General features: G+C 41.6%; 2 protein-coding genes across 2 annotated transcripts in view; both read left to right on the forward strand.

The window, feature by feature from the left end:
* LOC132821828 (myoneurin-like) overlaps positions 1-403 on the forward strand; it is a 64,570-nt gene extending 64,167 nt beyond the window's left edge. Inside the window, exon 10 of the transcript XR_009645358.1 lies at positions 375-403. The gene's annotated coding sequence lies outside the window, so the exon portion shown is untranslated. The remainder of the gene's footprint in view (positions 1-374) is intronic.
* lrrc34 (leucine rich repeat containing 34) lies at positions 336-27,460 on the forward strand. The gene is made up of 9 exons (XM_060834422.1): positions 336-606; positions 2,210-2,274; positions 3,086-3,169; positions 3,734-3,862; positions 6,650-6,745; positions 12,107-12,261; positions 13,282-13,437; positions 18,787-18,913; positions 27,194-27,460. Exons 1-9 carry the CDS (start codon positions 336-338, stop codon positions 27,458-27,460), a joined length of 1,350 nt encoding a protein of 449 aa, XP_060690405.1.
* The last annotated feature ends 486 nt before the right edge of the window (positions 27,461-27,946 follow it).

Consider the following 27,946-nt stretch of genomic DNA (forward strand, 5'->3'; position numbering starts at 1 on the left):
AAACCCTAAATAAAGCTAATTGCATAGGTATAAGGAGAAAGTTGGTTAATTTGATTTGGTAAATAGAACATAAAGTAAAGGAATATATAAAAAGTGTGAAACAATTTCTAAGTGTTTGATAAAAATTGATTCAACTGAAAAACAAAACTGGACAATGCAGATCCAACTATGAAAACTTGAGGCTTGTAATGATGCAAAGATTTATCTTAGAATGGGGAGTGATTTTACAACAAGCAAACGATTAGCAAAAAAATTGATATAAAAGGATAGATTACATTTCTAAATTAAGCAAAAATATAAAATCTGTTTCTAAGAGCTGTTGCAAGTATATAAAAATGATGGAAGTAGTTAATGTAAAAATGATGTTTTTGAAGCAGAGACAGAAGAAATTATCGTCAGGAGTGAAGAATTGGCAGGGACATTTAACAAACATTTCCATCCGGCTTCAAGTGGAAGACAAGAATAACCTTCCAGAAATCATGGATAAGCACAAACTTAATAATAATGAGGAACTTAATGCCATTAATATCAGCAGAGGAAAAACACTGGAGAATCTTAAGAGACGAAAATTCAATAAATGCCAGAGCCTGATGGCCTGCATTCTGTGTAGATAAAAACAAGGACTGCAGATGCTGAAAACCAGAGTCTAGATTAGCGTGGTGCTGGAAAAGCACAGCAAGTCAGACAGCATCTGAGGAGCAGTAAAATCGATGTTTCAGGCAAAAGCCCTTCATCAGGAATACAGGCAGAGAGCCTGAAGGGTGGAGAGATAAGTGAGAGGAGGGTGGGGGTGGGGAGAAAGTAGCATAGAATACAATAGGTGAGTGGGGGAACATCTCTGGGACACCCGCACCAATCAACCACACCGTCCTGTGGCCCAACATTTCAACTCCCCCTCCCACTCTGCCGAGGACATGGAGGTCCTGGGCCTCCTTCACCGCCGCTCCCTCACCACCAGACGCCTGGAGGTAGAACGCCTCACCTTCCGCCTCAGAACACTTCAACCCCAGGACATCAATGTGGACTTCAACAGTTTCCTCATTTCCCCTTCCCCCACCTCACCCCAGTTCCAAACTTCCAGCTCAGCACTGTCCCCATGACTTGTCCTACCTGCCATCTTCTTTTCTACTTATCGACTCCACCCTCCTCCCTGACCTATCACCTTCATCCCCTCCCCCACTCACCTATTGTACTCTATGCTACTTTCTCCCCACCCCCACCCTCCTCTCACTTATCTCTCCACCCTTCAGGCTCTCTGCCTGTATTCCTGATGAAGGGCTTTTGCCCGAAACGTCGATTTTCCTGCTCCTCGGATGCTGCCTAAACTGCTGTGCTCTTCCAGCACCACTAATCCAGAATCTGGTTTCCAGCATCTGCAGTCATTGATTTTAGCCTGTGTATGTCTATATATTATGTGTAGTGGGGAGTGTGCATAAGTTAGGAAGAGTTTTAAGCAGGAGTAAAACAATGACTGCAGATGCTGGAAACCAGATTCTGGATTAGAGTGGTGCTGGAAAAGCACAGCAGTTCAGACAGCTCCAAGGAGGATGCTGCCTGAACTGCTGTGCTTTTCCAGCACCACTCTCATCCAGAAGAGTTTTAAACAGTAAAGTTTTATGTTGACCTTTTATAATAATATATCTGAAGACAATATTTATTTGTTTATAATAAATAGCAATTCTTGTTAAGTACAAGAATAGTAACACTTGTTAAGTGTTAAGAAACCTTCTGTCAGTCTGGTTCTAAAAAAAAACAGGTAAATTGGGGAGTTCTGCATATTTTAAAAATGGTTTAACTTTTATGACAACTTCAGGAATGACAGGACTTGATTTCCAGCATGCTCTTTCATTGAGGAATGTTTGTTTTTTTTTAAACAGGGCTATGGGGAGAGAGCAACACGCAGGTTATTTCTTTACAATGGGCGATGGGACAGAGGGAAACAATCTTTTTGGGCTTATCCAAGTTGATTAGAAGAGATTGTGGCAGCAGAATGAGTTTAGGATTGCCACAGGGTTAAATGGAGACAACAGACCAGTGGGATTGGTATCGGATGATAGGGGGAGAGTGGGGAAGAATTATTCATTTAGGATTCCTCGCAAATTTACTTATATAGATCAAAGATTTTTTTCAACATTGGGATTGGGAATTGAAGAAAAAAGTAAACTCTCATGAGGAGTCAAGAGCATTCTATTTTCACTTTTTTTTTCAGGCATTAATTTACAGTACAACAACTTGACAAACTGTGCAGCGGAAATGATTGGAAAATTGCTTCTGGTATGTTAGAAGAAAAATACTGGGAAAGGTTTTGGCCCATATAGGGCTATGGGGTGACATTAGGATGGTGGGATTAGTTTGCGGATTGATACAGGGTTATGGTGAGAAAACAGCACAGCAAGACTATTTTTGGATTGATACAGAGTGATAGGAAGAGAGCAAGGTCATCGGATTAGTTTGGGATTGACATAGGACCATGGGAGAGAGCCGCAGAGTGTGATTAGATTGAGATTGATATAGCGTTGAGGATGTAAAGAGTGCCAGTGGGATTAGTTTCCAATTGATACAGGACTATGGGGAAGAGTATTGGAATTAACTGGTACAGGGTGACAGGGAGAAAATTGGCAGTGGGATTTATTTGGGATTGTTACAGGACTGTGGGAAAGAGTGGGACCGTGGGAATAGTTTTGGAATTATACAGGGTGATGATGAGAAAATGGGCAAGTGGGATTATTTGGGATTGATACAGGGCGATAAGGAGAAAATGGGCAGTGAGATTTGTTTGCAATTGCTACAGCGTTGTAAGGATGAGTGGAGCAGTGGGTTTAGTTTTGGATTGACACAGGGGGTTCAGGAGAGGATTGGGAAGTGGGATTAGTTTGGGATTGACATTGGGCTATAGAATGAGAGCGAGACAATCAAATTGTTTGAGATTGATACAGGGCACGGAGGAGGAAAGAGACAGTTGGAATAACCAAAGTAATAGTTTTTGTCAGGTCATTCTGTCTGAATGTGTGGGTAATAATGATGCTGATGTGAATGTGTCTGGTGACTTTCTCTTGATTGTTACTCTTTTGATATCTCCTTCCAGGAGAGCACCACAATTACTGATCTCAACCTCATGTGTAATGACATTGGCAGCCATGGTGCTAAATGGTTGAGCAAAGCTTTACAGGTAAGTCTCTGAATCAGTTGAGCATCACAGGGTGAGCTTGGAACCAGTCCTGATTGGACAGTTCCATGGACACTATCACTCATAGATTGTGGCCTTGCATATGGTGCTATGTGTCATGCTTATGTCACCAATGCCCCCAGGGCCACTTCTAAACCACAGGAAACATGTGATAATAACCACTGTTTCTCCAGTGTACATCAGTGACAGGGTGACTGGTTGCACTTGATGTGGATGTGATTGATCCTTGCAATGGAGTCACTGGTTTGGAGAGCCAGGGTTCAGGGGATCTTGCCTCTTTCTCCAGCTTTGGACTGAGATGTTACCTGTGGAGTGGGTGAGAGAATGGGTGTGAACATTTTCCTTGCTTGGGAGAGGTTTGAATGGATCCTAGATTTTGGGGGTGGGGGTGTTTCAATCAAGTAGTAATAAGCATAAAGGTAAAGATGGTACATTGGGATTTGTCTCCAACTTGCGGTTAGAAGTTGCATTAGCAAAAGCCGAGAAGTGAAATGTATCAACGAGCTTTATTCAGTACTACTATTAAAAATAAACCTTTTCATGCAGTTCAACAGATCTGTGAAGAATCTGAGGATGAATGGAAATAAAATTGGCAACGCAGGTGGAATGCACTTTGCAACAATGCTTCAGCTAAACCGTACTTTGGAATCTCTAGATCTTGGTGACTGTGATTTGGTGAGTCACTCAGTAAGATTCAATTATATAGACCAGTCATAAATGGCCAACTGGCAGTAGCAGAGAATCAGTTATGTGACCAAAGAGTCACGGATGTAGATGCCAGTGGAGTAACATATGCAAAAAGGAGTAGCATGATACAAATTAAAGATTAGATTAAATTAGCTACAGTGTGGAAATAGGCTCTTCGGCCCAACAAGAACACACTGACCCCACAAAAAGCAACCCACCCAGACCCAACTCTCTCTGACTAATGCACCCAACACCATGGACAATCCAGCATGGCCAATTCACCTGGCCTGCACAATTTTGGATTATGGGAGGAAACCGGATCACTGGAGGAAAACCATGCAGACACAGGGAGAATGGGCAAACTGCAAAGCTGGAATCAAACCTGGATCCTTGGCACTGTGAGGCAGCACTGCTAACCACTGAGCCACTGTGCTGCCTATGGATACACATGTTAACGTCTATCAATATGTTTTTGTCAGCATTTCAGTGCAAACGCGAGTGTGTGTATTACAGCATGTCTTTGAGCAGACGTGCCAGTGTGTGTAAATGAGGAAGTGGGTGCAATTGTTTATTTGTGTATGTGCTACATTGAGTGTATGCCAGTCTGTAGGCATCTTTAAGTGCACCCATGATACTGTGAGTAAATCAATTCGAGAATGTATACTGTTTCTTGAGGTTAAATGCCAGTACACACACATGTCTGTGTATGATTGTTTGTATGTCAGTGCCTGCGCACCTTAATGTGATTCTGTTGCTCATCAGTTTTTAAATGATTCTATTTGCTAGCATTTGTACATGTTAGTAATGTGTTGGTCATGTTTATATCAGTGTTTGTGCAGGTTACCAGCACGTATGCTAATCAGTGAGTGTGTTTGAATTAATGTGTATTCATATAGCATGTCTATTTGTTGTATGTGGAGCTATATGCCAGTGTATGTCCATGTCATGTTTTGTGTGTTGTGGAGGTGCCGGTGTTGGATTGAGGTGGACAAGGTCAGAAGTCACACGGCACCTGGTTATAGTCCAACAGGTTTATTTTAAATCACAAGCTTTCGGAGCACTGCTCCTTCCTCAGGTGTCTCTTCTGACCATGTTTTGTTTGTGTTAGTGTTTGTGTGAGTCAGTAGTAGTAGGCAGTTAGCTGGCCAGCTGGTTAACAATGAGAAGTGACACCCACGGATCAGCTTCATTTCCTGCACCAGTTGCGGTTACCTTGATGGTCATCCTTTTCAACTTTGACTCTGGCCTGAATATTGGTGACCATCAGGTAAAATACACCACCAATATTCATTTGCATGAGGACAGCCCTCAGGTTCAGTGGGACTATGCAATGTTATCTTTGCGTCAGTGTGTGGTTTTCTGCGTTTCAGTGTAGCATTTCAGTATGTATCTGTGTATGGATCAGTGCATATGAGCGTGTGTTTTGTTTTATGTTTTTTTTTATTAATTTGACCTCGGGATGTGAGCGTAGATGACTCTTACTTGCCTGAGCAATTGTGGTGCTGAGTTGCTTTCTTGCTGTTAGCGGGGGCAGGTTCAAGATTTTGATCTAGTGACACATGGTTCCACATCAGGATGCCAAGTAACGTGGGAATCTTGCAGCTGATGGTATTCTGAAGTATCCACTTCTAGATTATAGTGGTGGTCAGTTTGGAAGGTACTGTCTTTGAATTCCAAACTTCTGTTCCAAATTCAAGCTTTTTCATGTCTAATTCTCTTGCCTGTTTAAGTTGCTTCATGTGCAACTGAATTCTTGTTAACTCACCTAAATTGCTATTCAGTTTGCTTTCCAGTTCTTATACTAAATGTTGTGCTATTACCTCAATTACACCTGATTTCTTAGCTGGCTTTAAATCTCAACTTAAACTTTGTCTACCAAATTCTAATAACCTTGCCTTGTATTTTTTTTCCAAATCACCCAAGGATAAATGTTCCACCCCCTGAATAGTCAAAGCAACCGCCAAAGGCAATTTGATTGAAAAATGCCCACGAAACCAAAACAAAAGCTGTTAACCGATCAAATTCATTTTCATAAAATTAGTTCAAGCAATTAAGGCCAGCAATAGCTGGAGTTGAAAGCTTTCCAGGAAATGCCTTATTTTAAAAAAAAATTCCAATGTGACTTTACATTGTAGTTTTAAAACAAGTTATCCCCACAACCCTTCAGACTCAAGTCTACAAAAATGATGAAATATGAGCATAACCTCTGTTTCTAATTATGTCTGTTTGTTGCTTGACTGGTCTGTAGAAGATTCTTCTAAATTTTGTTTAAGGTCCTAGAGATTAGGAAGGAAGTCTTTGTGGGAGCAATGGAGTTATATTAGTTACTTCCAATGCCTTGACTGATACTGATTTTCATTCCTTTTCTGAAGCTTTAGATTAATATGATATAACCTTGAGTCACTTTCTAGGCCTTTTCAGTGGCCAGTCAGTCACAAGCTGATGGGTTTTAGCAATAATCGACTTTACGCTGACTATTAGAATAACTTCAATTTCAAATTTATCAATTGAATTTAAATTCTCCCATCTCCCAGACCTTAGCCTGAGTTTTTCTATTACTAATCCAGTGACGTGATCACTACATCACCATCTCCCATGAACTGTGAAGATTTTAGATAATATTGAAACATTTTCATAAATGGTTGCTATAGAAGTATCCATCTTTCAAGCTAGATCAAGTTCTTTTATTTTATTTCCTTGTTGGAATTATGTTTTCTGCAGCATAGATTAATTTTTGTATGGAATTTTATGATGTTTTTCATTCTGTGTTTTCAGGAAACTCAAAGTCTAATTGCCTTAGCAACAGTTCTGCACCACAACAAAACTCTCAGAGCCATTGATGTAGGTCGTCCTATCATTCACACCATTCAGGTACGAGCGGAAAGTCTTCATTGCCAATATTCCTGTTGGCTTATTATTCCTTCATGGAATGTATTCTTATTGCAAATCATGGGTTGATTATTTAACCATTTGCCATTGTTTATCTATTGTCATATTCTAGAATCTAATTTACCAATCCATCTCATCTGGTTCACAAATGCAGTTTGCTTTGTTCAAATTTGAGAACTTGCAATAGTTTGTATCCTTTTATTTTCAGTATTTTTGATCCAGTATCTTTGACTCCTGATGCCTTCAGATGTCAGAGACCTTCAGTATTGACGCTGAGGACTGCAGCCAGTGTGTGGCATGTTAATGTGCAAAAACACATATTTGAGGTTTCTTCTCAACTTTCCTTTTTCCAAAGACTTCTACTGGTTTCCAAGAGGCACTGGGTTTGTGACTTATCTAAAATGTAAAGAAGAACAGTTTTAAGAACCAAAGGTTGTTGAAAGATAGCTGCACATTTTGAAGCAAGTGACTCATTATAAGTGCTGCCTACATGGCTACAAGTTGAAGCAGCAATAGAAGCATGGTTGTAGGGGAGTGGGAACTAGTAGATCTTCAGTCCGAAACAAGTAGTTCATTGAACTGATTAGATTCACTACCGTGTGGAAACAGGCCCTTTGGCTCAACCAGTCCACATCGACTCTCCAATGAGTAACCCACCCAGACCCACTTCCCTCTGACGAATGCACCTAACACTATGAGCAATTTAAGATGACCAATTTACCTGGCCTGCATATCTTTGGACTGCAGGAGGAAACTGGAGCTCCCAGAGGAAACCCACGCAGACACGGGGAGAATGTGCAAACTCCACACAGACAGTCACCCAAGGCTGAAGTCGAACCTGAGATCCTGGTGCTGTGAGGCAGCAGTGCTAACCACTGAGCTACCATGCTGCCCCTAAATGGACTATAGACGAATGGTCTATGGATTAATGTCCAGATATCAATGTCAGGGATCTCCTGCCTGCCAGCCAACAACTATATGAGCTCACTGGGGTATTCCTCTGGAAGTTAAACCCCATTATTCCTGGAGTTGTGACAAAAGTTAAAGCTTTCAAAACAAATATGCAAAATTCCCAAACTACCTCATTTTCAGATGAGCATAAGAGGTACAGTTAGTAAGTTTGCAGATGACATCAAAATTGGAGGTGTAGTGGACAGCGAAGAGGGTTACCTCAGGTTACAACAGGATCGGGACCAGATGGGCCAATGAGCTGAGAAGTGGCAGATGGAGTTTAATTCAGATAAATGCGAGGTGCTGCATTTTGGCAAAGGAAATCTTAGCAGGACTTATACACTTAATGATAAGGTCCTAGGGAGCGTTGCTGAACAAAGTGCAGGTTCATAGCTCCTTGAAAGTAGAGTTACAGGTAGATAGGATAGTGAAGAAGGCGTTTAGTATGCTTCCCTTTATTGGTCAGAGTATTGAGTACAGGGGTTGGGAGGTCATGTTGCGGGGCTGTACAGGTCATTGGTTAGGCCACTGTTGGAATATTGCATGCAATTCTGGTCTCCTTCCTATCAGAACGATGTTGTGAAACTTGATAGTGTTCAGAAAAGATTTACAAGAATGTTGCCAGGGTTGAAGGATCTGAGCTACAGGGAGAGGCTGAACAAGCTGGGGCTGTTTTCCCTGGAGCGTCGGAGACTGAGGGGTGACCTTATAGAGGTTCGCAAAATTATGAGGGGCATAAATAGACAAAGTCTTTTCCCTGGAATCGGCGAGTCCAGAACTAGAGGGATAGGTTTAAGGTGAGAAGGGAAAGATATAAAAGAGACCTAAGAGGCAAATCTTTCACGCAGAGAGTGGTATATGTATGGAATGAGCTGCTAGAGGATGTGGTGGAGGCTGGTACAATTGCAACATTTAAGAGGCATTTGGATGGGTATATGAATAGAAAGGGTTTGGAGGGATATGAGCCGGGTGCTGGCAGGTGGGACTAGATTGGGTTGGGATATCTGGTCGGCATGGACGGGTTGGACCGAAGGGTCTGTTTCCATGTTGTACATGTCTATGACTTTATGAAAGAAAGCATGGTTCACGTTTTCGTACTTAACAAGAAATCACTACTTATTAGAGGTCATTAGACTGTAGCTACAGATAAGCAATTAAATTTAATTAAGTAAGCTCCACAAATTAAAACCTAAACCACTTCAAACTCCCTCTTACACAAGACAGGAATAAACATAACAAAGGTTAAAAAAGGTCACATGGTCAGAGGAAAACTGAGAAGCACACTCCTTATTCACAAAATCTGTGGGTTGATTCTTGCTGATTTAAAGATTTCTCCTCAATCTTAATTTTTTTCAAATACAAGGGGCACTTGCTGCTTGTTTCACTTGTGTAAGGTTTCTGACTTATATAATTCAAAGTCCCAATTTGCAGCATCAATCAAAGAAAAGATAAACTTAAAAATCACACAACACCAGATTATAATCTAACAGGTTTAATTGGAAGCACTAGCTTTCTTAGCGCTGCTCCTTCATCAGGTGGTTGTGGAGTACACAGTTGTAAGACACAGAATTTATAGCAAAAGTTTACAGTGTGATGTAACTGAAATTATACATTGAAAAATACCTTGATTGCTTGTTAAGTCTCTCATCTGTTAGAATGACCATGATAGTTTCACTTCTTTCATTTGTAAATCACAAAACGTTTTTAAAAAGTTACATTCTCAGGTGAACCTTAACAATTGGTGACAGCCCAGATAATGTGTTGAAGGTGCCAGCCCCCTGTGTGATGCTGTCTGTTCCAGAATGTTTAGACTGATTCTAATCTAAAAATGAATTAACAGAATGTTAATAAATCCATGCAGTTTTTGAGCAAAATACAATGTAACTCTGTAAGTACAAATTCACCCCAAAAATATATATGTGTATGTGTGCATGTGGGTTTGTGTGTGTGTGTGTGTGTGAATGTAACTTGTAAAAAAAAGTTTTGTGATTTATATATGAAAGAACTGAAATTAACATGGTCATTCTAACAGAAAAGAGACAACAAACAATCAAGGTATTTTTCAACATATAATTTCAGTTTCATCACACTGTAAACTTTTGCTACAAATTCTGTGTCTTACAACTGTGTACTTCACAATCACCTGATGAAGGAGCAGCGCTCCGAAAGTTAGTGCTTCCAATTAAACCTGTTGGACTATAACCTGGTGTTGTGTGAATTTTAACTTTTTACACCCCAGTCCAATACTGGTACCTCCAAATCGTGAAAGATAAACTGGTTTTGTTCAGGCTTAAAGTGGTTTACTAACAAAGAACACAGAGAGAGAGTTATTGAGCTGCCGGTGACCCGATTTTTCCTCAGTCTATCTTCTCCCTGCAACAAACAGAGAAAATGCAATCTACAGGTCAGGAATGTAATGGAATACTTCCCACTTGTCGATAATAGTGCAGCTCCAAAAACACTCAAGAAGTTTGATACCATCCATGAAAAAGCAGCCTGGTTACCACACATTCATCACCTTCAACTCCTAGTCTCAATAACCTGACAGCCTGTTCCTTGAGTCTTAATGCAACTGTGTTTAGATTTTCTCAGCTTCAAGTAATTCCTTCAGGATTTTAACCAAACCTTTCTGATCTTGAATGTTCAACTAAACTCCTTACATTGAGGTAATCTGTTTCTTAGCAGTTCTAAATCTTCAGGAGACACTGCTTTACACACCCAACTGCAGCCAAGTCTCTGCAAACTTGAATTGAAAACAGCTTTCTTTAAGCTATGGTAGTTTCTCGTAAACCAAAATAAAAAAGTTCTGGAACTTCCTAATCAAAACTTACTGCTGAACTTTTAACTCTGCTTATAAAGCTCACCCAATGAAAACAAAACCCCAGAAAGTCTGTCCCATATTGTATTTTAAAATAAATCACCATGGTGACAGAAATATTTGCTTGTCAATAATTTCATTTTCTGTTCTTTTGGTTATCAATTCAAAGTGAAAAAAAAGACTGTTTTAAAAATCAAAGATTTTGAAAGGAATTGCTGCACTTTTAAACAGAGGTTACTGCAACTCATTATGTGTGGTGTTTCCATTGCTGCTTTGTGCAAGCAGTGGGAGAAGAGGTTTGTAAATGGCACAGCAGTGGCTGTGTGTGCAGTGTGAGATACAGTGCGAGATATTTATAAGTTAATCATTAAACCCTTTAACTGACATAAACCAAAGCCCACATTCTGCTTTTGAACAGACCTCTCAAATGTTAATTCTGACTTCGCTTTGCACCTTCTCTGCTGCTGTAACACTGTACTGTATTCTCCACTCTTCCTGCTATTCTGCTGCACTTTGTATGGTATGAGCTGCCTGTATTGCATACAAAACAGCCTTCTGTTTCTGTATCTCAGTACATGTGACAATACACCAATCAATCAATTATATTAAAATATATAAAAATGACACACCTTAAATCTCACCCCAGCAATTGATCTCTCCACTAAAGTAAACAGGTGTTACCGGTCTCTTCTATCCAAGATCTTCATTATTTTGTAAACCTCAATTAAGTCACCTTTTAGCTTTTTCTGTTGTAAGATAAAGAACCCTTGTCTCTTCAATCTTTCCTCATTTCTGCAATTTCAATCCCTGGCAACATTCTTGTGAATCTGCACTTTCTTTTTCAGGCTAAATTATGTCCTTCTTGCAGCATAATGGCCAAAACTATGCATGAAATTTTATATAGTTCCAGTATTACATCCCTCCTTTTGTATTAAATATCTGGCCAATAAAGAAAAGTATTTGATATGTTCTGTTAATCACTTTATCTACTTGTCCTGAAGAACTTGTGGACTTGCAGTCTAAGGTGTCCTACTGCCTCTACCCCATTCAATAGCCTCTTGTTTATTATTATTAACTTGCTTTGTGTGCCCTCCATAAATGCATTATAGCATATATCTCCAGATTGACTCCTATTTCCCACTTCTCTATCACTAGCTAAAACATTGATATTAATCTGGAGTTAATAGCTATCCTCCACCTCATCTTCTGCATGGTCAAATTCCCAATCATGTCTCCCATCACATTTAAATCCAAATCACCAATGATAAACCATAAACAGCAAGGAATCCAACACTAAGAACACTATTGGAATCTACTTTCCACTCACAAAAACATCTGTTGACTGTTACCCTTTGTTTCCTGTTGCTGAGCTAATTTTGTACCATGCTCACCACATTCCCTGTATCCCATCTTTATATTTCTGACCAAGCTGTCATGTGGAACCTTGTTAAATTCCTTATGAAAATCCACGTAGATATCATCTACTGCACTACCCTCATTACTTAGTATTGATAATATTCCTTAGTAATGATTAATATGCCCACCAGAATTTCTTGTTTTTGTTTTTTTTGTAGGAAGAAGCCACTGTCCACATGGCCCATATGCTTCAAGTTAACCAAACTCTTCAGGAGTTGCATTTAATAAAAATGGAAATGAGAAACTTTGGCATTCAGCAAATTTGTGACAAACTGGTTCATAACCACAGTCTTCGACTCCTTGATCTCCACTGGTAAAAGATAGTTGCCTTTTCTCATTCAATTAATAGCTGGTTGGTGGGCCAAATAACCTCCTTATTTACTGATGTATTCTATAATTTGTTATTGTATAGTGCTGAGGGAGGACAATTAAGCAAATAATTACAATTGTATAACAGAGGCATCTGCAACTGGTAGAATGGTGACAACTTGGTTGAAAATGTTTTCACTTTAGTTGGTCCTTTTACCACCCATCAATGAAATCTCCAATTTCAATATCCAGAGGGTTACCATTGACCAAAAAACTGAATTGGACTAACCATGGAAATATTGTGGCTACAAGAACAGGTCACACGCATAAAGCTCTTCTGACTGATAACTGACATCTTCACTCCCGAAAGCCTGCCCACCATCTAAAGTCAGAAGTACGGCAGAATATTCCCCACTTACCTGGATAGGTGCAGGTCCAATAATTTATAGTATTGCATCTGTCTTCCAATTCCCTACAAATTTGTTGCTCTCTATCTTATCCACTAGTTGGCCGACAATGCACCCAGTAGTTTAGATAGAGTTATAGTGTCATAGAGTCATAGAGATGTACACCATGAAAACAGACCCTTTGGTCCAACTCATCCATGCTAACCAAATATCCCAACTCAATCTAGTCCCACCTGCCACCCGGCCCATATCCCTCCAGACCCTTCCTATTCATATGTCCATCCAGATGCCTTTTAAATATTGCAATTGTACTAGCCTCTACCACTTCCTCTGGCAGCTCATTCCATACACGTACCACCCTCTGCGTGAAAGGGTTTCCTCTGGGTGCTTTGGTTTCTTCCCACAGTCCAAATATGTGCAGCCAGGTGAATTGGCCATGCTAAATTGCCCGTAGTGTTAGGTGCATTAATGAGAGGGAAATGGATCTGGGTGGGTAACTCCTCAGAAGATTGGTGTGGACTGGTTGAGCTAGAGGGCCTGTTTCCAGACTGTAGGGAATCTAATTTAATTTACCTCCAATGTATAGCATATACAGATCATTTCATGTGTCATGTCAGTAACCAGATATCCTCTGATGGAGCAAAGTCTTTGGCTAAGCTACTGAAACACAACACTCCCTTGAAGATCCTGGATTTGGCCGCCAACAGAATTGAGGACGATGGACTGGTTTGCATCAGTGATGCTCTTCGCTACATGAATGATCAGCTTTTAGCGTGAGTCTGTACTCTAATCTAATCTGGTCAACAGGTTAATCCAGTAAATAGGAACTTTCCTTGGGGAAATGAGGCTAAGGAACAAGCACAGATTAATGCACACCTTCAATATAAATAGGCTAGAAGATCAATGAAGGACAATGGTGCATCTTTTTACATTGTGCATGAGAACATAGGGAAAGAAGATAGTCAAAAATTACTCAAATATTAAAACTATAAATGAACGAGAAAGATAGATTAAAGCAGAGACCAAAGAAAATTAAATTGCCAGAGAACAATTTAAAATATAAATATCCTGGGGGATACCATTGACCAGAATCCAATCTGGACAAGTTATTTGAATATGATGGCTACAAAAGCAGGTCATGGGCTAGAAGTCCTGCAGCTCATTATGCAGCTCTTGACTCCCTAGTTTTTATTCACTGTCTACAAGGCACAATTCAGGAATCTGAAAGAGTGCAACTCTAACAATACTGAAGAAACTCAATGTCATCCATGATATAGCAGCCTGGTTGATTAGTACCACAGGGAGAAAGTGAGGACTACAGACGCTGGAGATCAGTGTCAAGAGTCTGGTGCTGGAAAAGCACAGCCAGTCAAGCAGCATCCGAGGAGCAGGAGAATCCATGAGTCGGGCATAAGCTCTTCATCAGGAATGAGGATTTTGGGTCGGGGGCTGAGAGATAAATGGGAGGTGGGGTGGGGGGGGGGGGTGCTGAAGCAGGGGATAGGTAGCTGGGAATGTGATAGATAGCTGAAGGTGAAGGTAAAAGCAATAGGTTGGAGAGGAGGGGGAGCGGATAGGTGGGAAGGAAGATGGAAAGGTCAAGAGGGCCGGAGGTGCTGAAAGATAATTGGGGGGATGGTTGGGGTTGGGGGGAAGATAGCTGGAAATGTGATAGGTAGATGAAGGTGGGGGTGAAAGTGATAGGTCGGAGAGGAGGGTGGAACGGATCGGTGGGATGTAAGATGGACAGGTCAAGAGGGGTGTGCTGAGTTGGAGGCTTGGGTCTAGGATAAGATGGGGGGAGGGGAAATGAGGAAACTGGAAAAATCCATATTGATCCCGTGTGGTTGCAGGGTCCAAGGTGGAAGATGAGGCATCCTCCCTGGGAGCAGGAGGACCAATTCCACCATTGGACATCCCATTGGACTTCCTGCACCTCTTCTCTTGAATCCCATCCCTCCAATCGCAACAAGGACAAAATGCCCTGGTCTTCACCTTCACCCAACCAACTTCCAGATATGTTGCATCATCTTCCATCACCTGCAAACAGACTCCCCACTTGCGATATATTTCCCTCCCCACCCCTATCTGCATTTCAGAGAGATTACTCCCTCTGCAACTCCCTTGTCCAATCCACGCCGCCCCACCAGCCCACCACCCACTCCCAGCATCTTCCCCTGTCTCTGCAAGAAATGCAAGACCTTCACCCACACCTCTCCCCTCACCTCTGTCCAAGACCCAAAAGGATCCTTCTACAACTGACAGGAATTTACCTACTTCAACACATCATCTACTGAACCGATGTGGTCTCCTCTGCATCAGGGAGACAGGACGCCAACTTGCAGATCGTTTCAGAGAACATTTCTGGGACACCCGCACCAACCAACCCCACCGCCCTGTGGCTGAACACTTCAACTCTCCCTCCCACTCCACCAAGGACGTGCAGGTCCTGGGTCTCCTCCATCACCAAACCCTAACCACCCGACTCCTGGAGGAAGAACGCCTCATCTTCCACCTTGGAACCCTGCGACCACACGGGATCAATGTGGATTTTACAAGTTTCCTCATTCCCCCCCCCCCCAGTCCCAAGCCTCCAACTCAGCACACCCCTCTTGACCTGTCCATCTTACATCCCACCTATCCGTTCCATCCTCCTCTCCAACCTATCACTTTCACCCCCACCTTCATCTACCTATCACATTTCCAACTATCCTTCCCCCAAACCCAACCATCCCCCCAATTATCTTTCAGCACCCCCAGCCCACAAGCCTCATTCCTGATGAAGGGCTTATGCCCAAAACGCCGATTCTCCTGCTCCTTGGTCGCTGCCTGATCTGATTGGTACTACATTCGCGGTACCACATCTATAAACATTCACTCCCTCTTTCACCGATGCTCAGTAGCAGCAATGGAGAGAGAGCAAGCTAATGTTTCGAGTCTGAGTGACTCTTCATCAGAGCTGAAGTCAGAGTCATCTACACTCAAAACATTAGCTTGCTGTCTCTCCATGTAGGCCAAAGTTAAACCTGATAAGATTTGTTAGGTGACCTGCAGGAGGCATCAGTGAGCCATAAGAATCCCATTAATCACTGGGCCACTCTGAATTCCAGTGTGGAAATAACAAGTGTTAAAGATGAAACTGAACTGGAGTTGCCATATTATTATTGTGGCTACAGGAGCTTGTAAGTCTATGGCAGGATACCAACTCGCAGAGTATTTAGGAGAACATCTCTGGGACACCCGCACCAACCAACCCCACCTCCCTGTGGCCAACCACTTCAACTGCTCCTCCCACTCCCCCAATGACATGCATGTCCTGGGCCTCCTCCACCTCCAAATCTAAGCCACCTGACGCCTCGAGGAAGAATGTCTTCCACCTTGGGAGCGTTCAACCACATGGCATCACATTGACTTCACTATTTCCAAATCATCCCTCCCCCCACCACCTCATTCCAGATCCAACCCTTCAACTTGGCACTACCCTCTTAACCTGTCCATCTTATTTCTCACCTATCCGCTCCACCCTCCTGCTCCCTGATCTATCACAATTACCCCCCCCACCTCCTCCCAGTTACCGCCCCCCATCCCTAACCCCACTCGCCTGGATGACTGCAGCTCCAACAACACTCAAGAAGCTTGACACCTTCCAGGATGAAGCCGGCTACTTAATTTGACCACTTTCAACAGCTCCACCACCAATGCACATTAGCAGCAGAATTGAGCAGCTTTGTCTGGGTTCTGTTAAATTCCGCCTTCCAATTCTAGTCAACAGGTAGAGTAGGCTGAAGGCTTTATCTCTAAAATTTCCAATGTCTATGCTAGATTGATGATGTTTACTTCAGCCTCAAAGGTGAATGATTTGAATACAGTGAAAACTGGTTAAACTGGAGCAGGTGTGACTACTCAAACTGCAGACAGCCAAAGCCCTGAAGTCATGTCACAAGAAACATGATACCTTAGAATGTATAAGTCAATCTCATCAGGACACGAAGCTGGAGAAACATCTGAGAGAGAAAAATCACAAACTGAGGGAGCAGTGTTAAATGCCACCAATGACATTACATTAGGAGGCATGGTGGCTCAGTGTTTAGCTCTGCTGCCTCACAGCACCAGGGTCCCAGGTTCGATTCCAGCCTCAGCCGACTGTCTGTGTGGAGTTTGCACATTCTCCCTGTGTCTACGTGAGTTTCCTCCGGGTGCTCCGGTTTCCTCCCACAGTCCAAAGATGTGCAAGTCAGGTGAATTGGCTATGCTAAATTGCCCACAGTGTTAGGTGCATTAGTGAGAGGGAAATGGGTCTGGATGGTCGGCGTGGACTTGTTGGGCTGAAGGGCCTGTTTCCACACTGTAGGGAATCTAATCTAATCTGACCTGTAGGTGAAATCAGAACCATGGGCCGTGAATAGTGACTCATTAACCAATAGACAAGGCGGGGAAATCTCTTTGATAAAAACAGAAAGTGCTGGAGAAACTGGCTGTATCTCTGGTGAGAGAAGTAGTTAATGGTTTAAGTTCGATATAACTTTTCTTCTTTACTTCTTTTGCCAGAGATGTGTGAGAATGTAGAATAGCGGTTGTTTGAAGTGAATATTGTCATTGCATTTAAAGAGATGCTAAATTAACATAGGGACGAAAAGATTTAGTGAATATGCTGATTGGGCAATGAAGAGACTTTGGAGGATTCATTGAAAGGTTACTGCAAGGAAAGAGATCATTTAGCCCATCAGTCTATGCTGAGTGAATGAACAAGCCACCCAATCTAATCTTGCTTTCCAACCCTGGTCCCTAGCCCTGCAGTTCATAGGATCTCAGCTGCAGATCCAGTTTCGTTTAAATGAGTCGAGGGTTTCTTCCTCCACCACAAAACTGGATTGTGAATTCTAGACCCATTGCTCAAAACTTAAGTGGCACCGACAGCACCATATTACATTAGAACCAGCACTTGCTCATCCAAAGGAAACGGTTGAAGAGTAAATCACCATAATGTACTTTGCAGCAATGGGATTTGAAACTGCCCCATAACAACAGGAAGCTAAATTCATCACCTCAAACTACTTTGCCACATGATATCATTACACATCGTTAATTAAGACTAGCACGGACCAGATTGCTTGAATGGTCTGTTTCTTCACTGTGTACAATCTCTGCATGAAAAAAATGCCTCAGATCCTGGGGGTTACTCACTCAAGTGAAAGCAATTCATTTTTGTTCGTACCTGAAGATATAGAACTATGGTCTCAAAAACACCAAGCTGCAGTTCAGCAGACTATAGTCCCAGAAATGCCACATCCCTAGCCAAGCAATTCCACCGCACTGGTATCTACTTGACAATGTGGAAATCTGCCCAGGTATGTGCTGCACACAAAAAAGTAGGACAACTACAATGCAAACAATTACGCCACTAGCAGTCTATTCTCAGTCATCAATAAAGTGTCATCAACAGTGCTCATGAGCAGCAGTGGCTTCTAATAATCTGCTCACTGACTCTCAGTTTGGATTCTGTGAAGACCAGTCAGCTTCTGATCTCATTTCAGTTTTGAATCAAATATGGATAAAAGATGGATTCCAAGGATGAGGTTAGAGTGACTGCCCTTGACACTGGGGCAACATCGAATCAAGTGGAGCAATAGACACCCATAGCAAAACTGGAGTACATTAGAAAGGAAGGAAATCTCCTCTGTTGAAGTCCTATCCAATACAAAGGAAGATCATTATGGATGTAGGGTATCAATACTCTCAGCTCCACAATATCTCTGCAGGAATTCCTCAGGGTAATGTCCTACACCCAGCCATCTTCAGCTGCTTCATCACATGGTCAGAAGTGAAATGGTTCACTGATGGTGGCACAATGTTCAGGACCTTTCATAACTCCTCAGTTAATAAAGCAGTCTATATCCAAATTCAGGAATACTTGCATCACATTCAGGCTTGGACCTACACAAATGCCAGCTAATATACATGGTCAAAATAAATGTAATTGTTGCCTCATAACATATGAGTATTGTCATCACCAAAGCCTCGTCAATGTCATAGTTCTTAACTCATAAAATTGTGAAGTAGCCATGCTCAAAGTTTTGAAACCCATTTATAGAATTAATTGTATATATGTTTTGTTCCATCAGATTATCTGTAGCCAGGAATAATATTTCTGGTATTGGACTGATGGCACTTGCAAATGCCTTGAAATCGAACAACACATTAACCAATGTCTACGTCTGGGGCAACAACTTTGATGAATCAGCCTCCATAGTAAGATAAAATATATTCTATGTTTTTGGAATATAATTAATTGTTGAGTTTCATTACAACCAGCATAACCAATGTCCATACTAGAGAAAACTAGTCAACCCCTCAAGTCTGCTCTGCTATTCCATTAGCTCATGGTGAACTGCATCTTACTCCAATTACCCTTCTGAGTTCCATAATCCTTCGCCAACAAAGTTGATCAACCTCAGTTTTGAAATTTGTAACTGACCCCAATTTCAAAAGATTTTTGGGACGAGATTCCAAATTTCCACTCCCCTTTGTACAAATAAGTATTTCCCAATTTAACCCCTGAATGATCTAGTTTGAATTTTTGCTTTGATTTTAACTGTTAAAGAAATGAGCTTTGTGTGGTTTAATTTGAGCCCACTCACTAGTTGAGGCTATGAGCCAACTTTTCCAGACTTCATCTAGAGCTAGAGCTTTTCTAAAAGAAAGCTCAGTAAGCACATGTTTTATTCTTACATGGGCAGTGGGCATGACCAGCAAGGCAGGTATCGGTTGCCCAACCCCATTGCCTTTGTATTGAAAGATTTGGTCAGCCACTTAGAAGGCCGTTAAGAGTCAATCTCATTGCTGTGGGTCTGGAGTCATATATCGACAAGACCTATTAAGGATGGCAAATTTCCTTACCTGAAGGACATTTGTGAACTATATGTTTTTCTTCACAACAATGAACAATATTTTCAAAGTTGCTGTTAGGCTGGCTTTCACTTTTAGATTAATACTTATTATTCACTATCTACATATTGGGATTCAAATTTATTTCTCCAGAACATTAGTCAGAGTCTCAGATTTTTAGACTTGTGATATAACCATTACTCCCAGTAGTCAGTTGATTGGCTGAATTTAGAGTCATAGAATCATGGAGAGGTACAGCATGGGAGCAGACCCTTCAGTCCAACTCATCCATGCCAACGAGATATCCCAACCCAATCTAGTCCCACCTGCCAGTACCCGACTCATATCCCTCCAAACCCTTCCTATTCATATACCCATCCAAATGCCTCTTAAATGTTGCAATTGTACCAGCCTCCACCACTTCCTCTGGTAGCTCATTCCATGCACATACATCTGTGTGAACAAGTGGCCCCTTAGATCTCTTTTATATCTTTCCTCTCTAACCCTAAACCAATGCCCTCGAGTTCTGGACTCCCTGACTCCAGGGAAGAGACTTTGTCTATTTATCCTATCCATGTCCCTCATGATTTCATAAACCTCTATAAAGTCACCCCTCAGCCTCCGACGCTCCAGGGAAAACAGCCCCAGCCTATTCAACCTCTTCCTATAGCTCAAATCCTCCAACCCTGGCAACATCCTTGGAAATGTTTTCTGAACCCTTTCAAATTTGACAACATCTTTCTGATAGGAAGGAGACAAGATTTGCATGCAATATTCCAAAAGTGGCCTAACCATTGTCTTGTACAGCTGCAACATGATCTCCCAACTCCTGCACTCAATACTCTGACCAATAAACGAAAACATACCAAACGCTTTCTTCACTATCCTATCTACCTGCGACTCCACGTTCAAGGAGCTATGAACCTGCACTCCAAGGTCTCTTTGTTCAGCAATACTTAAGTGTATAAGTCCTGCTAAGATTTGTTTTCCCAAAATGGAGCACCTTACATTTATCTAAATTAAACTTCACCTGCCACCTCTCAGCCATTGGCCCATCTGACCAAGGTAATCTGAGGTAACCTCCTTCGCTGTCCACTACACCTCCAATTTTGGTATCAGCTGCAAACGTACTAACTATATCTCTTATGCTCACATCCAAATCATTTATATAAATGACGAAAAGTAATGGACCCAGCGCCAATTCTTGTGGCGCTCCACTGGTCACAGGCCTGCAGTCTGAAAAACAGCCCTCCACCACCACCCTCTGTCTTCTACCTTTGAGCCAGTTCTGTATCCAAATAGCTAGTTCTCCCTATATTCCATGAAATCTAACCTTGCTAACCAGTCTCCCATGAGGAACCTTGTCAAATGCCTTACTGAAGTCCATATAGATCACGTTCACCACTCTGCCCTCATTAATCCTCTTTGTTACTTCATCAAAAACTCAATCAAGTTTGTGAGACATGATTTCCCACACACAAAGCTATGTTCACTATCCCTAATCAGTTCTTGCCTTCCAAATACATGTACATTCTGTCCCTTAGGACTCCCGCCAAAATTTGCCCACCACCGATGTCAGGCTTACTGGCCTGTAGTTCCCCAGCTTGACCTTACCACCTTTCTTAAACAGTAGTACCGTGTTAGCCAACCTCCAGTCTTCCGGCACCTCACCTGTGAATATCGATGAAACAAATATCTCAGCAATCACTTCCCTAGCTTCCCACAGAGTTCTAGGGTATACCTGACCAGGTCCTGGGGTTTTATCCACTTTTATGCATATCAAGACATCCAGCACTTCCTCCTCTGTAATATGGACATTTTTCAAGATGTCACCATGTATTTCCCTACATTTCATACCTTCCATGTCCTTTTCCACAATTAACACTTATGCAAATTACTCATTTAGTTTCTCCCCCATCTCCTGTGGTTCCACACAAAGGCTGCCTTGCTGATCTTTGAGGGATCTTTTTCTCTAGGAGACAGTGAGGACTGCAGATGCTGAAGATCAGAGTTGAGAGTGTATTGCTGGAAAACCACAGCAGGTCAGGCAGCATCCGAGGAGCAGGAAAATGGACGTTTCAGGCCAGAGCCCTGATGAAGGACCCCATTCTCACCCTAAATACCCTTCTGTCCTTAATAAATTTGTAAAACTCTTTGGATTCTCCTTAACTCTATTTGCCAAAGCTATCTCATGTCCCCTTTTTGCCCTCCTGATTTCTCTCTTAAGTATGCTCCTACTTTCTTTATATTCTTCTAAGGATTCACTCGATCTATCCTGTCTATACCTTACATATACTTTCTTCTTTTTCTTAACCCACCCTCAATTTCTTTAGTCAACCAGCATTCCCTATACCTACTAGCCTTTCCTTTCACCCTAACAGGAATATACTTTCTCTGGATTCTCGTTATCTTATTTCTGAAGGCTTCCCATTTTCTAGCCGTCCCTTTCTCTGCGAACATCTGCTCCCAATTAGCTTTTGAAAGTTCTTCCCTAATACCATCAGAAAAAGCATATTGCTGTCAGGGTGAAAGGGAATGCTGGATGACTAAAGAAATTGAGGGCTTGATTAAGAAAAAGAAGGAAGCATATGTCAGGTATAGACGGGATAGATCGAGTGAATCCTTAGAAGAGTTTAAAGAAAGTAGGAGTATATTTAAAAGGGAAATCAGGATGGCAAAAAGGAGACATGAGATAGCTTTGGCAAACAGAGATAAGGAGAATCCAAAGGGTTTTAACAAATATATTAAGGACAAAAGGGTAACTAGGGAGAGAATAGGGCCCCTCAAAGATCAGCAAGGCGGCCTTTGTATGGAGCCACAGAAAATGGGGGAGATACTAAATGAATATTTTGCATCAATATTTACTGTGGAAAAGGATATGGAAGATATAGACGCTAGGGAAATAGATGGTGACATCTTGCAAAATGTCCAGATTAGAGAGGAGGAAGTGCTGAATGTCTTGAAATGGTTAAAGGTGGATAAATCTCCAGGACCTGATCAGGTGTACCCTAGAACTCTGTGGGAATCTAGAGTAGTGATTGCTGGGCCTTTTGCTGAGATATTTGTATCATCAATAGTCACAGGTGAGGTGCCGGAAGACTGGAGGTTGGCAAACGTGGTGCCACTGTTTAAGAAGGGCGCTAAAGACAAGCCAGAGAACTATAGACCAGTGAGCCTGACCTCGGTGGTGGGCAAGTTGTTGGAGGGAATCCGGAGGGACAGGATGTGCATGTATTTGGAAAGGCAAGGACTGATTCGGGATAGTCAACATGGCTTTGTGCGTGGGAAATCATGTCTCACAAACTTGATTGAGTTTTTTGAAGAAGTAACAAAGAAGACTGATGAGGGCAGAGTAGTAGATGTGATCTATATGGACTTCAGTAAGGTGTTCAACAAAGTTCCCCATGGGAGTCTGATTAGCAAAGTTAGATCTCACGGAATACAGGGAGAACTAGCTATTTGGATACAGTACTGGCTCAAAGGTAGAAGACAGAGTGGTGGTGGACGGTTGTTTTTCAGACTGGAGGCCTGTGACCAGTGGAGTGCCACAAGGATCGGTGCAGGGTCCTCTACATTTTGACATTTATATAAATGAGTTGGATGTGAGCATAAGAGGTACAGTTAGTATGTTTGCAGATGACACCAAAATTGGAGGTGGAGTGGATAGCAAAGAGGGTTACCTCAGACTACAACAGAATCTGGACCAGAGGGGCCAATGGGCTGAGGTGTAGCAGATGGAGTTTAATTTAGATAAATGCGAGGTGCTGCATTTTGGGAAAGCAAATCTTAGCAGGACTTATACACTTAATGGTAAGGTCCTAGGGAGTGTTGCTAAATAAAGAGACCTTGGAGTGCAGGTTCATAGCTCCTTGAAAGTGGAGTCGCAGGTAGATAGGATAGTGAAGAAGGCGTTTGGTATGCTTTGCTTTATTGGTCAGAGCATTGAGTATAGGAGTTGGGAGGTCATGTTGCAGCGGTACAAGACATTGGTTAGGCCACTGTTGGAATATTGCGTGCAATTCTGGTCTCCTTCCTATCGGAAGGATGTTGTGAAACTTGAAATGGTTCAGAAAAGAGTTACAAAGATGTTGCCAGGGTTGGAGGATTTGAGCTACAGGGAGAGGCTGAACAGGCTCTGGCTGTTTTCCCTGGAGCGTCGGAGGCTGAGGGGTGACCTTATAGAGGTTTACAAAATTATGAGGGGAATGGATAGGATACATGGACAAAGTCTTTTCCCTGGGGTGGGGGAGTCCAGAACTAGAGGACATAGCATTTGGGTGAGAGGGGAAAGATATAAAAGAGACCTAAGAGCCAACTTTTTCACACAGAGGGTGGTACGTGTATGGAATGAGCTGCCAGAGGATGTGGTGGAGGCTGGTACAATTGCAACATTTAAGAGGCAATTGGATGGGTATATGAATAGAAAGAGTTTGGAGGGAGGTGGGACTAGTTTGGTTTGGGATATCTGGTTGGCATGGATGGGTTGGACCAAAGGGTCTGTTTCCATGCTGTACATCTATGGCTCTATGACCATTAAAATTAGCCTTCCTCCAATTTAATCTCCTTTTTCATTTGTCTTCACTTTTCAGTTCTTACTGAATTTCTGCCAATATCAGGATTGACACCGTGTAAGTTGTGAGTGGAAACTGTTGAGGTTTCAGTGACTTTTTAATCCAATAGACAGCAAAGCAGAAAATATTTTCTTTTCTTTGATGGGTTGTGAATGTTGCTAGCAAGGCCATAATTTATTGCCCAACCCTAGTTGAACTGATTGGCTCTCTGGAACATTTCAGGGGGTACTAAAGTTGCTCCAAGTGTAGAGTTACATGTCACCCAGACCATTCAAGCACGACAGATTACCTTACCTGAAGGGGAATAGTGAACCAAATGGGTTTTTACAATTAATGGTTGTCTCACTGTTACTGAGACCAGTTTTGCAGTTCCACTTGTAGTTTTGTGTACAGTTTTGGTCTCCCTTATCTAAAAAGGGACAAACTTGCCATTGAGGGAGTTTAATGAAGGTTTACTAGAATAATTACTAGGATCATGGAATTATTTCATGAGGAGAGATTGAGGAAACTGGATCTGTATTCCCTTGAGTTAAAAAGAAAGACAGGTGATTGTATTGAAATTTATAAAATTCTTACAGGGTGCAACAGGTTGTATGTACTTAGGATGTTTCTCCAGCATGAACCAGGGGACATAATTTCAGGGTACATTGGTGGCAATTTAAGACTGAAATGGTGGAGAAATTCCTTCACACAGTAAATGGTCAATCTTGGGATTCTCTACCCCAAAGGATTGTGAAGGCTCAATCATTGAGCATATTCAAGTCGAAAATCAATAGATTTTTGGAAACTCATGATGTCAGGTAATATTAGGATAATGTAGGAAAGTGCAATCCAGTAGCTGATTAGCTATGATTAAGAATAGTGGGGTAGGTTCAATGGGCTGAATGGCCTACCTCTGCTCCTATGCCCAGTTCTGAATGGCATACTTTAGGAAGGATATAAAGTATTAGAGAGTCATAGAGCCATAGAGATGTACAGCATGGAAACAGACCCTTCGGTCCAACCCGTCCATGCTGACCAGATATCCCAATCCAATCTAGTCCCACCTGCCAGCATCTGGCCCATATCCCTCCAAACCCTTCCTATTCATAAAAACCATCCATATGCCTTTTAAATGTTGCAATTTTACCAGCCTCCACTACTTCCTCTGTCAGCTCATTCCATACACGTACCACCCGCTGCGTGCAAAAAGTTGCCCCTTAGATCTCTTATATCTTTCCCCTCTCACCCTAAAACTATGCCCTCTAGTTCTGGACTCCCACCACCCTAGGGAAAGATCTTTGTCTATTTATCCTATCCATGTCCCTGTGTGAAGAAGAAGCTTGAAAAAGGTTGGGGAATTTCAATTACGAAAATAATTTGGAGAAGTTGGGACTGCATTCCTTGCTGAAGGTGAAGAGGAGATTTGATTAAAGCATTCAAAATCATGAGAGTTTTAAACAGAGTAAATGGGAAGTAAATGTTCCCATCCTGTGAAAGGATGGAGAACAAGAAAACACCATTTTAAGGAAATAGTAAAAGAAAGAAAAGTGATTAGGAGAAAAGTCTTTCAAGCACAAGTAAGTAGGATCTAGAATGCAGTGCCTAATAGTGTGGTGGAGATGGGTTCAACTGAGGCTTTCAACAGAGAATTAGATGATTATCTGAATAGAATAACATACAGGATTATAGGGAGAAGGCAGATATGTGGCATTAGGAGATCTGCCAATTTGAAGAACTAGCACAGACACATTCGGCCAAATGGCCTCATGTTTCTGTGGTTATTTGTGAGAAACAAGTTGTAATTTTTACAGCTAATGGAGACTGAAAAGAGGCAGAAAAAGGAATACTGCTTCCCTTTATGTAGTGACTTCACGTGAACCAAATTCTCAACTCTTCATTTAGGTGCAGTGGTCTCTCAACTCACCTATTACTTCAATGGCTAAGCAGTGTGTGAGGGTCAGATAACATTGAAATTCTGAGACAGGAACTGGTTAGTCAATTTGTGTCAGAGGGCATAAAAATGGCCAGACTTCTATATCCATATAATCAACATTAACCAAGTTACATATAAAATGTCATGACACACACTTAGGAAAATGTGCTGAAACTCAAGTCGACTGGTCCAAGGTTGTCACAAAAGCTGAAGATTTCATTAAATTATTCAATTTAACTGTCTACTGTACTCACCAGATATCACTGACCACATTTCCATATTTAACAAGAAACTACTATTTATTATAAATAAATAAATTCTAAAAACAGGAAACAAAGTATGAATTATCAACTCCTCCAGCTTAAGATCGATCCCCTTATGAAATCACTACTCACAAATGGTGACAGACACAAACAAGTAAACAAAAACACATGGATGTTACTGGTCTAAGGAAAAGTACTGGACAAACACAGTTCAATTGCACAGGATTCATTCACGTGACTCTTTTACATCATGTGATCATTGATCACTTTTTTCCAGAATCATTCCTTTGTTAAAGATGGAGGTGGTTAACAGATTATTTGTTCATACTTTCAATCACTGGCTAGAGGCAGTAGCAAATGATGGAATACGTGAGGTAATTTTTCAGTTTTTAGTTCCTGCAGTGCGCAGAGAGAAACAAAGAAAACCAGAGAGAAACACCAAGAGGCTGTCTCTTGCAGTCTGGAGACCTGTGTCTACCTCTGTACTGTTCACACAGAATCTATAAACTTGTCCAGAAGCCAGTGTTGCTGTCATGCGGATGGGTTTGGGCTCACACAACTGATCCCAACTGGACAACCAATCTGTCTCTGAGTGACCACATTGTACCAACAAAGCCATGAGAGTTAAGATATATTCCCCACTGCTTGAATAAAGTAACAGTACAAACACAACTCACAATGAGTTACAGTAACTTAATTTCAAAAATGCAGCAACTCTTTCCATAGTCTTTGGTTTATAGCAATTATTTTACCATTTTGGACCACAATACAAAATAAAAGATGTGGTCTGTACAATAGACTGTCTAGAGGTAGGGAGAATGCTGATGTTTTATCTGACATCATCAGCTGAGCATAGACTCTACTGCCCTTTAACACCTTTCATTTAATATTTCAGGACTTTGCAAACCTGATCAAAGCTGGGCGTTTGAAGCCAAAACGAACAGACATTAGCCCATACTGGATTGATGGAAGAGTCTACCTTTCTGAGCTAGCTCATGGGCTGCAGATGTATTATTACTGGACTCCCCTGTACGGTGACAGGGATGAGGCAGCTTGTAATGCCAACACATACCTGCTGAAAGAGCCAAATACTTCCATAAGCCAGATCGATATAGAAGAATCCATAGACACTTCCAGCTTTGAAGGAGACCAAACTTTCTAACATCTTTCTGCCAGCTCTTTCTACCAGCTATTCAACGAATCTCATTCATCTGCTTTTTATTGCTGCATAGTTCTGGAAGTGTTTCTTTTTAAAATATGCAACCAAATCCCTTTTGAAATTACCATTGCATCTACTATACTAGCTGATCAGACAGTACATTCCAAAGGACAAAAACTCACTACATAAAAAGTATTCTCATCTCCCTTGATTCCTTTAACAATTACCTCAAATCTATGTCCTTGAATTATTGATTCTTGTCCTAGAAAAAACAATTTCTTCTTGTTTACAATTTCATAATTTATTCTGCCTTATGAAAAATAGCCCAGATTCCCCATATAACCAAAATTCCTCACTCCTGAAAATACACTTGTGAACTTCCTTTCTAAAATGAGGTCACCCAAAGTGAACACAATACTACAACAGAGCCTGAACCAGTGCATTACAAAGTGTTTACCCACAAATTCCTTGGGTGTGCACTTTGTGCCT

The sequence above is a fragment of the Hemiscyllium ocellatum genome, chromosome 13 (genome assembly GCF_020745735.1).
Source record: "Hemiscyllium ocellatum isolate sHemOce1 chromosome 13, sHemOce1.pat.X.cur, whole genome shotgun sequence".
Taxonomy (NCBI): domain Eukaryota; kingdom Metazoa; phylum Chordata; class Chondrichthyes; order Orectolobiformes; family Hemiscylliidae; genus Hemiscyllium; species Hemiscyllium ocellatum.

What these genes read in the sequence shown, in the direction of transcription:
- lrrc34 (XM_060834422.1), top strand. Translation starts at nt 336, where the DNA reads ATGATGGAAGTAGTTAATGTAAAAATGATGTTTTTGAAGCAGAGACAG. An exon ending in TGATTGGAAAATTGCTTCTG is followed by an intron (nt 2,275 to 3,085) that starts GTATGTTAGAAG and finishes ATCTCCTTCCAG; the next exon opens with GAGAGCACCACAATTACTGA. An exon ending in GGTTGAGCAAAGCTTTACAG is followed by an intron (nt 3,170 to 3,733) that starts GTAAGTCTCTGA and finishes CTTTTCATGCAG; the next exon opens with TTCAACAGATCTGTGAAGAA.